The following is a 14,896-nucleotide window of genomic DNA, read 5'->3' as shown; positions in this document are numbered from 1 at the left end:
CACAGCTACTTTAGCGGCATCCCTAGGGGCAGGGGTAAGAATAGAGCAAGAGATCTGAGCCCCCAAGCGAATTCCTGGGGCCCCTTGGGAGGGGCTACTCTCAGACCAGGCCTTAAAAGGGAAATTGCTGGGTTGCAGCTGCTGTTGGGACCTGTAGGGCTAACGTGGGATAAGTTATCCTTATCCTGGCCAACAGGGAGGAGCATGGGGGTGATCTGAATGTTCCCCTGCCCGAGCCCAGCATTCTCTAGCTCATCTGTCAGAGCTGGTGGCCTGCTAGCCACTGTGCCCTCTGTAGAAGCCTTCCACCGCTGTCCTTGAGGGTCCCCATGTCCCAGGGCTCCTGGCTTGATGGAGGTGAGGGTGTGTGAGAATCCTCTCCAATGGATTATCTTTGGCTTTGCAAATCTGGATTCGCTTCACATTCCCAATTTCCACAAGGGGGCATTAGGGAGCTCGAGGGCTGTGTGTGTGTGTGTGTGTGTGTGTGTGTGTGTGTGTACTTGTGTACACACTCTCTCTCTCTCTCTCTCTAGGAGGAGAACACAGAGGCAGGGAGTAGAGGGGAGCAGCAATCACACAGACCCAAGAGGGCTAGTTTTGCTCAAAATGCTCCATTTATTGCTCTATTCAATGACCACGAGCAAATTATAAAAAGACACCAAGTGTCTCTGTCTGCCGTGGAATAAATATTTAAAGTCAGCAATAAAAACACGTGGCTCCAAGATAACACATGTTGCCAAAGAGTCATGCATGCCCTGCAGATGGGCTCTCAACACACGCATGGACACAGGAACACACGCAGAGCTACACGCAGCAAGACTTCTGGGAAGGCTTTCCCACAGTAACACAGAAAAATGTTTCACACAGATCTGGGGCCTAGTTCCTACCCTATCCTTGGAGCTACACCTCTCCCTTCCGCCCTCACCAGGGCCCAGGTCCTCTGGGTTCCCAGCCCCCATGTGTCCCCTTCCCTCCCAATGCCTCACAGGCTGGTCACTGCCTCCTGGGAGCATCGGACACCCAGGGGCCATCCAGGCTGCGATACTCCTCTCTCCCACCTGCGATCTCTCTCTGCTCTCAAAAGCTCACCATGCCTGACCCCCAGGACCTCAGGCCCCTCTCCCCACCCTCGTCCCAGTAACTGGGGGCAAAATGTAATCTGCCTGTTGGGAGAAATGGGGTGGGAGCCCAAGTCAGGCACCTCTGCCTGGGCTACTTAGGGGCTGGAGCTCATTACCCGTTTCCCGGGCTAAGGAGACACAGTGTCCGGTATAGACAGCAGAGATGGATGGACAGACAGAATACACTGGCAGAACACTCGGAGTGCGGCACACACATTTTGGATTAAGTAGCAATGAAACCATCATTAAAAACTGAGGCCCCAGGTCTGTGTGGTGCGGGTCAGGCCTGGCCTGGGGCCCCAGGCCTGGCCTGGCCCATCCCTCCCCCACCCCGCCCCACTCCCCAATATATACAGTAGGAAGAGCTATGTTGGAGGAAAGGGGCCAGGCTGAAGGAAGCAGGAGAGGCCGGGCAGGGAGCAGGCCAGGACCCAAGGCAGGGCCCAGACGCAGGCTGGGTGGTGCCCGGAGGCCCTCCGAGGAGGAATGGAGTCACTCCGGGGGCTGACGGGACAGCTGCTTCTCATACAGGCTCACGACATGATGCACAAACTGGTACTGCTCACACGTCTGGATCATGCCGCCCCTGCCCAGCAGAGACACAGTGGGGGTGGGGTTGATGCAGGAGGGCGGCCCCCAAACCCACGGAACACCAGTCATTTGTGAGGGGCTTGGTCTTTGCACAGCTTATAGAGGCCACCCCTTGCCAGCCACTCCCCTGTTCCTTCTTGCCCCTCCCAGCTTTGACAGAGATAAGAGGGACAGAGATGGCATGTCCCACTGCTCTCAGCCCCTATACCTTCCGGCCACCAGCAACTCCTCTTTCCTCTTCATCCAGCCCCTCTACACATCTGTCTTCCCTCCTCCCGTCAGCCAGTTGGTCCATACCTGGTATGTCCTCCTGCGCCTCAGCCCACACACAGGTCAACCTCTCCCTTCTGTTCCCGGGGCTCTAGCTCTCCCTGTGCTCCCGCCCCCACCTGTGGGCTGACCTGTCCTGACGGAGCTGGCACGTGGTCTTCAGGATGTCCACCACGCCCTCCTGCCGTAGCTGCTGGCAGCAGATGCTGGTGGCAATGAAGCAGCCAGTCCTCCCAATCCCTGCGCTGAGGGACGAGAGGATGGGCAGGGTGAGGCAGGGCAGCAGGGGGTGCTGCCTTGCCCTGGCTGGGTGGCTGGGAGGACCCACCTGCAGTGGACGATGATGGGGGCGCAGTGGGGCCCCTCCTGCTGGGCGGCCTCCTCCACCTCCTGCACCAGGTGAAGGAGTGGGGGGGCCCGGTCTGGGGTCTTCTGGTCAGGCCAGGACGTGAACCAGTAATGCTTCAGGCCTCGCTCTTCAGTCCCGCTCTGGCCAGGAGACAGAGGCCCACCCCAGATACACTTGAGCTCTCTGAGCCCACAAATCAGCCCAGAGATGGAGATGGGATGGGGGGAGGAAGAACACAGGAGGGAGGACACAGCGAGTGGAACCTCTGGCCTTTGCCATCTATACCGCATTGCCCAGTGGCAGCAGACAAGAGACCCATAGCCATCTTGGGAGTGGGGGCTGATGAGTGACGTCAGCATTGGTCTCTACATCAGTTCTCCCCAGCAACTCCAGCATCATCTAAGACAGGTGAAGAGTCCCTCTCCAATTCATTCCTGTCTCCCAGTTCCTTGTATTAACAACTAGCCCAGTCACCCCTTCGTCCCATAACCAGAGCTCTGGGACCCTTCTTTTCACCTCACTATGCTTGGTCTGCCTACCCCCATCCCTGGCAAGTATGGTCATTTCCCTCCCTCCTCTCCATGTCCCTCTCTCTTCCATCAACACCTCTCTTCCACTTTGGCCTTTATCATCTCTCCCTGTGTAAATCTCTCCTTGCCCTCAGACGGCACCATCTCCACCCCAGTCAAAATGGTCTGCCTACGGCAGAAATCTGGACGTGCTGCTCTCCTGCCCAGAACGCTTCCATGGTTATTGTTACTCTCTGAACAAAACCCATTCTCCTTAGATTTCAGCCTGGCAAATATTACATGCATTGCAGGTTCTACCGTTTAAGCCTTATCTCCTGCACCTGCATACTGGAACTCTATGCTCCTGCACTAATGGTTTGTAGATGAAACCCTCTGCTACACAAACACACACACGCATGTATGTGACACACAGCTGGTCTGTCTTCCATGTCCTTTTACTTTTTTCTCTGCCTGGAATGCTCCTTCCATTTGTCTGCCCCCTGGGCAACTCTTACTCATCCTTCAAAACCCCATTCAGCATCACCAGTTCCAGGAAGCCCTCCCTGAGCACCCCAGCTAGGTGTTTCCTTCTGTATTCTTACCTACCTCTAGCTCAGTACTTACCATACATGGGTGCTCTTTGAGGAGAGTCCAAGCTTTGAACAGCTCTGTGTTCCCAGTACCCAACCCAGAACCAGGCCCAGGGCAGGTGTTTGTAAAGGTTTATGGAAAGAAGTAAATACCTCCCAACCCTAAACTGCCCAGTTCTTCCCTAACCAGTCCTGTGGCACTGAGAAGATGAGACAGGCCCCGCCTCCCAGCCTCTCTTTCTGGGGAATCAGGAAGCTGTTTCCTTGGGCTCCTGTGTTATCTGGCTGTGGCAGCTACTACAGCCTCTGCTCCCCACCTCCTGGCCCTTTCTGCCCTCTAGCCAGGCCTATATCCCAGAGCTGCTCAGGTGGAGAGGGCGCAGCTCAGAGGAAAAAGTCTTGGGCCTTGAGCTGGACAACATGGCTGCCAGCATTACTGGACTTTACAAGCTGTTTCTGAATAGGGCATCACGCTTTCTGGTGCCCGATTCCCCTCTTCCAGCCTTTGGGGTTATTACAGTGGCTCCACCTTCCCCTTATCATTTCTCAAAAAGAGAACCCACTGATTCTCCTGATTCCAAAGGAACAGTCTCCTCTATTATGCTGCGTCTGGAAGAAGCACAACTTCGGGGTGGGAGGATGCCTCCCCCAACTCTTCTGAGCTGTTCTGTATTGCTCATATTTTGTGTATCTTCCTTTTTTCCCTTTTCTGTAATCACCACCTCTTTGTGCAACCCAAACGCAGCAAGGAGTGCCTTCCCTCTGGTGGACAGATTGGGTACTACAGGCCAGAAGCTGAGTATCCCAGGGGAAGGGGTTGCTTCTAGCCGGGATCTCAAAGTCACCATGGTTCTTCAGTTATAAGGACAGGGCTGGAGGCAGCTGGAGACCCCTTATCCAGACAGTCCTGGATTTGGGTGCATTTGAAGCAGAGCTGGAAGGCATTATGAATGACAGTGTAGACACAAAGAGAGCCCAAGAGCATGAAATACAACTGAGGTTTGGTCCTGCTTCTGACCCCCAACTCCATTCACCCCTCCCTCATCCCTGTTTATCAGTAAATCCTGGGAGACACAGGCCTTGATTTCAGCTAGAGTGGACTCTGGGACCTGTTCTTTGTGGAGTCCCCAATCAAGCCCTTGCCCCCATCCTCCCAGCCCAGCCCAGTCCATCCCCAGGCCTCACCCTGAGAGAGATGAGTCGCAGCCGGTAATCCTCAGTGTGAATGACTTTCCGCACGGTGATCTCGACACCATCATACACCACCTGCTCCTCTGGCCAATACTCGGTGCACTTCTGAAGGGGCCCAGATCAGGCTGAGATACTCTCCCAGTTCCCCCATCACTCTCTCCCCAGTGCCCATCCAGGGTTAGCGAGGAGAGATATCAAAGGGCAACAGGTTTGCAGTTAGAGTGTACAGCTTCATAACCTGTGAGTTAACGTCCCTTTTCTGAGCCTCAGTTTCCTCATCTGGAAAATGGGAGTACTACCCATTTTGAAGGACTTTTCTGGGGTTTCAATTAAATGGGCTGTTACAGGTATAGAAGTAGCCAGCACCAGCCGTGGGAAGCTGGGAGGCAGCAGAGCATCCCGCTTAAGAACAGGGGCACTGGAGGTAGAGAGGCCAGCTCCAGGCCCTGCCTCTGACTGTCTGTGCGGCCCTGAGCCAATGACTTAACCTCGCTGAGCCTTACACCTTGTCAGCAGAGTCAACACTATCAACCTCACAAGACTGTGAGAATTAACAGGGAAACAAGACACTTAGCATAGGCACAAAGCAACAGACACCTGGTGATGGTACAGGGGTGCCTACCTCGTTCATCTCTTCGATGTTGGTGATCATGACAATGATCGGCGTGTGCTCCTGCCACACCATGCGCCAGAAGTCGCCGACCGTGCTGACGATGGGCCCCTGAGTGGCAATGTACACCTTCTCCTCCCCGCCGTAGCCCTGCGGCCAGCCAAGTCCAGGCTGTCAGGGTCAGACGCGGTGTTCCCAGTGCCCACTCTCTACACTCAGGCTCTTCCCGGGGGCTCGCAGCAGCCTCGTTGGCTTAGGGACAAGCTTAAAGGACGGATCCCATTAGCTTGGGCCTCCTTTTCAGGGAGAGGCCATCGGGATAGGACTACGTACCCGGATGTAGTTGGCGTTGATGTAGGAGCTCAGAGGGTCGTCAGGGTCTGGTGAGCTCAGACACACTCTGCTGTGAGGGTCTGGGGTGGAGGAGACAGGTGAGGCTGGGATCTGACACGTGTAAGCCTGCTGGGGCAGGGCCCATCTTGTATGGCCCGTTCAGGGCACCCACACTTCTTCTGGAACTCTTGAAGTTCCTCCTTCCCCTACCCAGTAGCCAAACACTGACCCATCCCCATGGTCCACTGCGGCAGGTGAGGGCCCAGGCTGAAGAGGAAATCAGAGTGCAAGGCCCTGGGTCTCTGCCTCTTCAGCATCAATGTCTGGCCCTTGCTTGTGTCCCTTAAGCTGTCCTGTACTCACTATACCTCATGTTCTGGAGAGAAGAAAGCTAAGAACGAAATTACCCAGGGTACACATCCTGGATAGCAGGGGCAGTGAGAATTCAAGTGTTCACTCTCACCAATGTGCTGTGTACACTTGTACAGCACATGGCCTTTCTAAGCCTCAGTTTTCCTATCTGTAATATGGGGATAAAGATGCCTACTTCCTAGGATTGTTGGGAAGGTAAGTGACAAAACAGCTGTGAAAGTGCTACGTAAACCGTAAAGTACTTTATAACTTTAAAGGGTTGTTAAGATTTTGGGGACGAAAACTGAAGGAGAATATTGGGATGAAAGGAGTAAAGCCTTCCATGTCTGAGATAAGATGGTAGGGTCTTAACAGCAGAGCTGTGTGTACAAAAAGATATTTTTTTCTCTTAAATCTATTCACACATCAAATCTCATAACATTCTGCTCTTCTTCCTGGAGTAGAATCTGTTTTGTTGCAGCTAGAGCCTCTCTGTATTGACTATTCTGTCAGCCTGCAGAGGCTGGGATTGAGATGGGAACAGTGTGTGGGGTGGGCAGGAAGCTGGCTGGGGACCTCGCGGTCCTGGTTGTGGTCTAACTTTGTCGCCAGCTCACTCTTATCCCTTCTTCCCTGGGCCTCGGTTTCTCTCCTCTATAAGGAGGCTGGACTAAAGGAACTTCCGGCATGTACAACATGGGGATCTCAAAGGCAGCATAGGGAAGTGGGTAAGAGTCTACACTGCTGAGCCAGCAGTGGCGTTCAAGTCTGGGTTCAAGTCTGTCTCTGACTTACTAGTAGTGGCAACATGGGCCATTTACTTCCTCTCCCTCTGTGCCTTATCTGTAAAGTGGGAACATTTCTTGCATTACAACCTCACTCATCTTGTAAAGATTAAAAGAGTGAACGTTACCTAATTCTTAGATCAGTAACTTGGCCCAGCATACAGAAAACACTGTATAACAGAAAACACTGTACACGTGCCATAACTTACATAGCAGGTGTAAGTTAACAGGTGAAAAGAATGATCCCACACCCGGCAGGAGAAACGGTACAAGCCTCCGCTCTCCTCTGCCCCAGCCCCAGTGCCTGAAGTTTTGGTAGCTGATTTGGGAGTGGGGGTGGGGCAGCTCTGTGGACAGGGGTGGTGGGGGTATCAGGAGTGGAGAAGAGCGAGGGTAAGGAGAGGAGTGAGGATAAGCAGAAGGGGGCTCTGGGTGACCAGCAGAAGAGAGCAACAGGGAGTGTTGCATGGGACATTTCTCACTTGTGGGCACTGCCCCCTCTGGCCAGACACCAGGGTCTTTGGTATTAAAGAACCACTGTGGGAATGGGAATGGTCCTACTGACCCTACTGAGCACTGCTTCTGAGCCTGGCACTGTGCTTGAGAGCAGACTCTCCTAAACAAACACGATACTGTCCTTGTCCCAGGGTATTGGGCAGGCACACAAGTAGTGTGTGGTTCGTGATCACTGGGGATGAGGAAATAGAGGGGCCCCTCGATTTGGCTAGGGTGGTTAGGCTTCCTAGAAGAGGTGGTACCTGGGCTGGGTTTGAGGGACCAGTAGAAGAAGTAGGGAACACTGTTCTGCCTGTTTCAAGTGCACAGGGCAGGTGGGGGCTGATGAGAGAGGAGCTGGAGAGGAACCTGTTGACGAAGGGTCTTATAAACCACACTTGTAAGGCTCGACCTAAACCCGAGAATTGCAGAGTGACACGGCAGTGTGTAAGGAGGAGAATGACACAACTGGATTTCTGTTTTGCATCATTTTGGTGACAATGGTAGAAGACGGCCAGGAGGGGAGAATGTGAACTCAGGAGACGGGTCAGAGGGTATTATGTCAATGTAGTCTATGTAAATAGCGCCTCTGGGAACTGGGAAACATGGAAGGCCCAACCCCCCCGGAAAAAGTCATTTGGCAGTGAGGATGGAGAGGGGGAGTTAGATTTGAGAGATATGCATGCATGCATTAATTAATTAATTCACACTCACTCACTCACCCATTCATTCACTCATTCCAATAGGTGCAGAATGTCTATTATGTGTCAGGCACTATTTTGGTGCTTGGGACAGTGGCAAATGGACAGAAATTGCTCCCCTGCATCTTGTTCTCGGTGCTGCCTGCTGGGTTACGGGTCACTTTGTACTGAAACTGTCCATGGATCTGTCTCTCCCACTAGCCTGTGAGCTCCCTACGCACAGAGTCTGTGTCTCATTCGTGTCTGAATTCTCAGCCCCAGGGGCAGGGGCTCAGGAAATGTGCAGAATGAATGTGACAACAAATCTCAGGGTGTCTTGGATCTGAGAGGGTGCTTCTGCCCTCTTGTCACCGCTCCCCCTCAGCGCCCCCATTCCAGTCTCAGAGAGCACAGGATCAATTCGCTGTTGGGCTCAGGGGCCTGGAGGCTCAGGACGTAGGTGGAGGTAGCTCGAGGTCTCTCAGCCATCCAGTGCCAAGAGGCCCTTCCCCAGTGGCCATTCTGTGTGGCCAGCAAAGGCCCAGGTTCTGACATACCTGAGCCCCTCCCTCTAGGTGGGGCTAGGTGGGCGGGTGGGGGGCAAGATGAGGCAAGAGGTGAGCAGCCCTGAATTGTGCATCCTGGCCTTAAATGGTGCTTTGTTTAACTGGAATTACCTAGAGACTGTGTAACCATAGCAACCACAAGTCGATATTTCAAAAGTTAAAAATAAGTCATGACATCTTACGTGTTGTTGGAAATGCTGATGGCAAACTGCTTTTTTAAAGCCTCGTCACTCCATGAACTGAGCAGGATAGGTTTGTGGGGATTCACTTTCAACAAGTCACAACCCCCTCTCCCCCCATGAAGCTAGCCCTGGGGTCTGGGGCCAAAACTCTGCAAGGTGACAGGCAGACAGGGGCTTGATTAAAGTTACCTGAAAATGACACACAAGGGCTGAAAGAGAAACATTAGGTCACCTGGTCTAACTGCCCCTAAAGGGGGAAACTCCCTATCAGACCTTCCAGGGGACGGGGACTGCTCATACAGCCTTGCTTGAACACCTTGACTGACGGGCTGCTTACTCCCTAACAGGAAGCTCATTCCCTTGTGGGGTGGCTCTGCCAGTTCCAGGATGCACTCTGGACAAACTAAACTCGAGGCAGACAAAAGAGCCCAATTCTGAGGTCACAGAGGCCCAGTGTGAAACAGTTCTGTTACTTCCAAGCTGTGTGACCATGGATGAGCCACTTAACCTCTCTGAGCTTAATCTCCTCTCCTTAAAATCTGCCCACTCTGAAGAGACAAAGGATGTGAAAACACTTTCAGTCACCACGCACTGTGTAGGAGCTGCTGTTATCATCACTCTTTCTCTCAGGGTTTCCAGAGAGCCCAGCACAACACTTGGCCAGGGCAAGGGTCCAAGTGCTGTGTGAAGAAATGAACTAACCTCTGCCCTCACTAGGGGGCATTTCCCTTCACTGTGCACCCCCACCCTCCATCCCTAGCTCTGGAATTAAGGTCTTCCTCAGGGTGAGGGGGCACCCAGGTGAGGGTGAGCCCGCCCCCATCCTCTGGGGCAGTGAGTACTCACTGGGCAGGATAGTCCTGTACCGGTTCTTCCGCACGAGCCCAGGGATGTCATACTCTTTCGGATCCACAAAGTTCATGGGGATTTCCTGCAGGAGGACCACATGGGGGTGTGAGTAGCGGCGGGCTGATGCTCATGGACGTTTGAGTCCAGGGGCAGGCGTAAGTACATGCATTCATGCAACAAACATTTACTATTAAATGAGTTAGTGAACCTAAAAAAATTTCAGAACAGTGTCTGACACAGGCTGAATGCATAATAAATGTTATTATTACTACATTTTATCGACAGCCAGTCTGGCACATAGCAGACACTCAATAAACGGGTTCATGAACAAAGAAGAACAAGAGAAAAAGCGACCTGGCCAATTATTGCCTTCTTCCACACTGCCTGTGCTGCAGCCACGCTGAGTGGCTTTCTTGATCCGTGTTCTCGCCCTGGACATCCCCATCTCAGACCCTAAAGTTGTGCTACTTACTGTGTGATAACATCCACCCCCTATCCTCATCTTCTCATGTCCTGTCCATCTTAAATGCTACCTCCTCCAAGAAGCCTTCCCTGATTCCCCAGCAGGGAAGGAGCCATTTTCTGAGCTCCCAGTCACTCTCTGTGTCCAGGGCTTCAAGGGTAAACTTCTCTGCCTGGAACGTGAGATCTTCTGAGATCTGGCCTTTCTTTACCACTGGCTGCTTTCAAGAGAGCCACACTTTAGTTATGCTGGTCTCTTCCTGTTACTAACATGCCATTCTCCATCTTACCTGCAGATCTGAGCTCATGGCATGCCACTTGCAGAGAGCACCCCTCTTCAACTCTCCACATCATGCCCACCCTTTAAGGTTCCCCTCTAGCCTCACCTCCCCCCATGCCCTGTGGGATGACTCCCCAGTGCCTCTCAGCTCTTCACTCCCCATCTATCTGTCCACATAGTTTAGCACCTGACCACATATAGTTTTATTGTGCTCACTGTGTTTGGACCCATTGAAGATACACTTTGTAAAAGAAGGATCCTAATATTCACTTTCTAGGGTTGTTGTGAGAATCAAAAGAATAAAAAACATGTAAAAGCACCCATGGAGTAGGTGTGCAGGCTGTGTTCCTTTCTCTCTGGGCAAAATCGACAGCGATTTACTGAACAGGAAATAACAGAAAGGACGCAAGTCCCTTATTCATGGGGCGGTGATGGCAATGGGAACTCGGAGCAGGAGTAAGGGAGGGGTGGTCCAGGAAGGCTTTCTTTCTGGAGGGGATGGGATGGAGGGTTGGGGATGATGTCTGGAAATGCTGGAGGAGAAAGACACAGCAGGGGCTGGCCCACTTTGAAGTGGACAGTCCCTGCAGGGGTCAAGGGATGTGAGGCTGAAACAGGTGGCTGGGGCTAGCCCAACTTGGTAACGCAGGCCATGCCAAGTCCTACAGAATTTGGAGCAGTGGGTCACAGGGTGGTGGGGGTCTACTCAGAGGGGAGAGCCATCCAGTCCAGACAGGGAGCAGAGTGGCCTAGAGTGAGGGAAGTTGTGAGGGAGGCACACGGTTCCCCATCCTCCCGGCCTCTCCCAGGAGGGACTCTCCTCAAATACTCATGACCTTTCATCCAACATGCCCACAGAGGTGGGCGTTACCTGATGGGTGCATTTGATTGAGGAGTGGGCTTTTGGGCCCATCCCCTTCCTTCCTCCTCGTGGGGCCCTCCTGCCAGGAAAGAATTATAGGGATGCCCCATGGGGTGAGAGGCCCAGGGTGTGCTGGCACCGCCTGGGGTGGGTAGAAAGTTTGTTAATTCTGGGGGTTGGTATTAGGAAGCTCACTATTGCTACATACCTAAGCTTCGTTTTAACCTTAGCCTTTATCAACAAAAAATAAAGGTGATATTGTGATCTCCTAGGTCTTAACTCTTAATTGGTTGAGTGCTCGGGCAGGTAAAACAGGGGTGTCATTTCCTGGATCCCTCAAAGGCCTACAAGAGGCAGCTGGAAGCTGTTGCAGAGGATTAGAGAGGAGGTGATCAGGACCACCTTAAGCTACAGCCACAGGGGTGGAGAGACATCAAAGCAGGATGAACAATGTTTGGTGGTCAGGCAGGAGGAGGGTGGGAAAACAGGAGTCAGAAGAAAAGGCTTTCTGTGGCTTTCAAAGCACAGTACTGGGCCCTAAAGATGAGAATGCCGCTGTGTACCCATCACCTGGATGGACGCTTTGCACACATTAGTGATCTCTTTAATTCTTGCAACATCCCCATTATTTTAGCCCCATTTTCCAGATGAGGAAACTGAGGCCCAGAGGAGAAACACCTTGCCCAAGACAGTAGGAGAACTGATAATGAAATGACGTTAATCTATTTTAAACTTAGCATTTAATGCTGAGTTCTGAGCACCCCGCTCTACTGCCTTGTTAGGTACCGGGTGACTGACACGAGCACAGAAGTCTGACCGCCAGGGGGTGGCTGGCTCAGGGCACTCACGAAAAATTCTGCCTGTAGCAGGAAGGGGTCCAGGGCCTTTTCATGAAGCTCCTTGGCCTGGAGAATGCGAGAGGCGCTGAGCAGGTACTCGCGGGAAGACTCTTCCCGTGGTGACATGAGATAGCCAAAGCCCTCTTCGTTGCAGCCCGGTGTGCACATGTCCAAGGTCAGGGAGACATTGGAGCCCCTCCTGGAAGAACCAGGAAAGAGGAAGTGAGTCTTAGGGGCAGGGAGGGGCATCAGCCAGGGGCCTTGGAGCAGGAAGATGAGGGAGGGAGGGATCAGGAGTGGGAACAGGATGGATTCCACAAAGAGGAGTGGGGGTGTAACAGCACCCCTGATATAAGGAGCACGAGTCTCAGTTCCAATGCTTAGGCCCAAGTCCCCACTTCCTGTTTCCTGCAGTGGAGTCGCGAACTGAGTGGGGGGTTGGGAGCCCCTGTTCCAAAGGTTCCATCTGAGGCAACCTCAACACAGCCCTCCCCTGGACTCTCCTCTGTCACTACCGGAGGCCCTGCCCAGCCCTGTGGCCCCCGGGAAGCTCCCAGAGAGAGGGCACCTGCCTAGAGAAGAGAAGCAGGGCTCGACCCTCTGTATCATGGTCCTGGGCCCGGTAGGCTGGGATGAGGGTGCCAATGAATCAAGGACATCTCATCCAGGAGAGGCCGGGACCCTCGGCTGTCAGGGAAAGAGGGAGTTCTAAGGGCAGCACAGTGGTGGCGAGGATGTCTACCCTGGACCAACTCTACCGAGTTCAGCGTCGAAAGGCACACAATAGGAAGGGCATTATAACGTAGAAAGGGAAACCAATACCCAGAGAGGGCGTGAGAATTGCCCAAGCCTGTGCAGTAAGGGGTGACAGAGCTGAAACAAAAAGCTACATTTTCTGGCTCCTTCTACGACATCATGTGGGCTACTCAAACCTGGTGTGATCTGGCTTACCCAACTGGGCTCTGAAAAGAGGGTGTCGACACTTCCCAAAGTGTGCTCTGTGGAACGCTGCGAGGTACTCTATTAAAGGAGGGTTCTGTCGTCCAGCGACTTCGAGGCATGCCACACACTACTCCCTTGTTGCTTCACAACACATGCATGTTAAATTTAAAGGCTCTGGCTAGACTTGCAGTAAAGAAACCTACCCAAACTTACTTGAGCACAGGAGTGTACGTGTGAGTGTGCACGTGTGTACACGTGTGTATGCCTATGTGTTCATGTGCAGTAACAGTATTTCTTAGCATTCACGTTGGGGCATTCTGATCTACATGCATCAGACCTAAAGAGCATGTGTCTACACTGGCCAAGCTATGAGGTTGGCTCAGTCCTGGGCACCGCGAGTTAGAGTCCCGCCTCCGCCCTTCTGATTGGGAGCTGAGAGCTCCAGGGCCCATAGAGCCCACCCCTCCTCCACCCCTCCCACCTCTCCTGCAGACCCATGGACTTGACGGTCAGTGAGGCGGGGTCGGCCTCGGGCTTGATGTCCATCACGCAGTCAAACACAGGAGTCTCGGGGACCAGGTCCAGGTCCAGGAAGTCCTCCTCGACCTTCTCCTCCATCCACTCTGAGTAGGTGAAGGAGGGCTGGCGGCTCACCGACTGGCGCCTGTCCTCAGGGGGCAGTGGGGTGGGTGGCTCTGGGGGAGCCCTCAGGAGGTGCCACACCTAGTTGGAGGCATATGGCATCATGGACCTGGGACCATGCCGCTGCCCCCTGGCTGATGGGCTGTCCAGGGGATTGAGTCCCCGGCCCCTTTGTATGTCTAGAGCAGCCCTGCTCTCCTTGGAGCTGTCTGCAAGGCACTGCCCCTCCCCTAGATGGGAGGCTCCCCCACCCCCCTCTTATCCTTCCTGTCCCCTCCCTCCCCCACCGGCAGTTTCTTGTGGATTGAGGGCTTCTTGGTGGGGTGTGGGGGTTCCTACTCCAGTCTTCTCCCTGCCTCAGCCCCTCCCCCTGGCCTAGAACACTGTAAACCAATTTTGAGAAAGAAAGTGCCTCTCAGCCGAGGCTGGACAAACTGGTTGAAGGAGGCAGATGCCCTGTCCTTGCCCCTACCTAGAAGGTCTAGTCTGTAGGTCAGATGAGAGCTTTCGGGGATCAGGCCCAGGGTCAGAGGAGGGGAGTACTGAGTCGGGTCAGGAGGAGCCTTACCAGGGTGGTAATGAGCAGCACAGACAGAGAGACCAGCAGCAGACTGAAAACTTCCCAGGTCCCAATGCCCAGCCAGGCCTGGGGGACATGAGACAAACAGGTCAGGTGGGGGGGGGGCAGAGATCTCATCTGCTTCAACAGGGGCAGAACCAAGGCTCTGAAAACTTTGGTCCAGGTTTGGGTAGGGAGATGGGAGAAGCGCCTCAGAGCTGTGGAAGTAAGTATCTTCTGAACTCAGAGAAGCCCCATGCAAGGGTTGGTGGGACTGGAGGCCCCCAACTCCTCCCTCCTACCCTGGGGCTCCGAGCTTACTCACCGTGGGTCCTAGCTGTTCCAGGAGCGCGAGCAAGGAGGAGAAGAGGTCTGTGGCGTTCCATGACCAGATGGGGCCATAGCCGCTGAGCCAGAGCATCCCGCAGGCAAGCTGGGACAAGCAGACCGGGTTTGGAGCCCGGGCTCCTCGGCTCCACTTCCCCCCCTGCAGAGCTCACCTTCTGCCTCAACCTGGCCCCCCAAGGTCTACACCGAGCAGCTGAGGAAAGGGCCGAGGTACCCTGTGCCCAGAGAAGGCCTCAGGACTCTCTCTGGAGAAAAGTGAAGTGAAGGGAGCCAAGAGAAAGCCCTTCCCAGAGCGGACCCCTCCACCCCAGCTGAATACATAGAAAGGCAAGTCTCCCAGACATGCATCCATAGACAAGAAGTCCTCAGAGAGACCCCTGCAGGACCAGGGGGCTGTGGGGGGTCAGGGGGGTGTGTTCCTGCTTTTGGGGTTAAGGAGGGCTTAGCTATCTAGGCTGTAGCTCAGCTGTGCGTCAATGAGGGCCAC

At 53.8% G+C, this 14,896-nt stretch overlaps 1 protein-coding gene across 2 annotated transcripts in view; it reads right to left on the bottom strand.

Annotated features, from left to right (window-relative positions):
* Positions 1-593: 593 nt before the first annotated feature.
* PTPN5 (protein tyrosine phosphatase non-receptor type 5) overlaps positions 594-14,896 on the bottom strand; it is a 53,726-nt gene continuing 39,423 nt past the window's right edge. For both annotated transcript variants that reach the window (XM_081063898.1, XM_081063897.1), the window contains exons 4-14: positions 14,387-14,494; positions 14,071-14,148; positions 13,342-13,583; positions 11,928-12,117; positions 9,473-9,557; positions 5,568-5,647; positions 5,247-5,384; positions 4,619-4,729; positions 2,314-2,474; positions 2,117-2,230; positions 594-1,710 (exon numbers count right to left, since the gene is read on the bottom strand). In XM_081063898.1, the coding sequence (XP_080920024.1) occupies positions 1,617-1,710; positions 2,117-2,230; positions 2,314-2,474; positions 4,619-4,729; positions 5,247-5,384; positions 5,568-5,647; positions 9,473-9,557; positions 11,928-12,117; positions 13,342-13,583; positions 14,071-14,148; positions 14,387-14,494 (1,401 nt within the window). In that variant the 3' untranslated portion in view covers positions 594-1,616. The remainder of the gene's footprint in view (positions 1,711-2,116; positions 2,231-2,313; positions 2,475-4,618; positions 4,730-5,246; positions 5,385-5,567; positions 5,648-9,472; positions 9,558-11,927; positions 12,118-13,341; positions 13,584-14,070; positions 14,149-14,386; positions 14,495-14,896) is intronic.

The sequence above is a fragment of the Rhinolophus hipposideros genome, assembly GCF_964194185.1.
Source record: "Rhinolophus hipposideros genome assembly, chromosome: 10".
In the NCBI taxonomy this organism is placed as follows: Eukaryota; Metazoa; Chordata; class Mammalia; order Chiroptera; family Rhinolophidae; genus Rhinolophus; species Rhinolophus hipposideros.
This window is presented reverse-complemented; position numbering and strand designations above follow the sequence as displayed.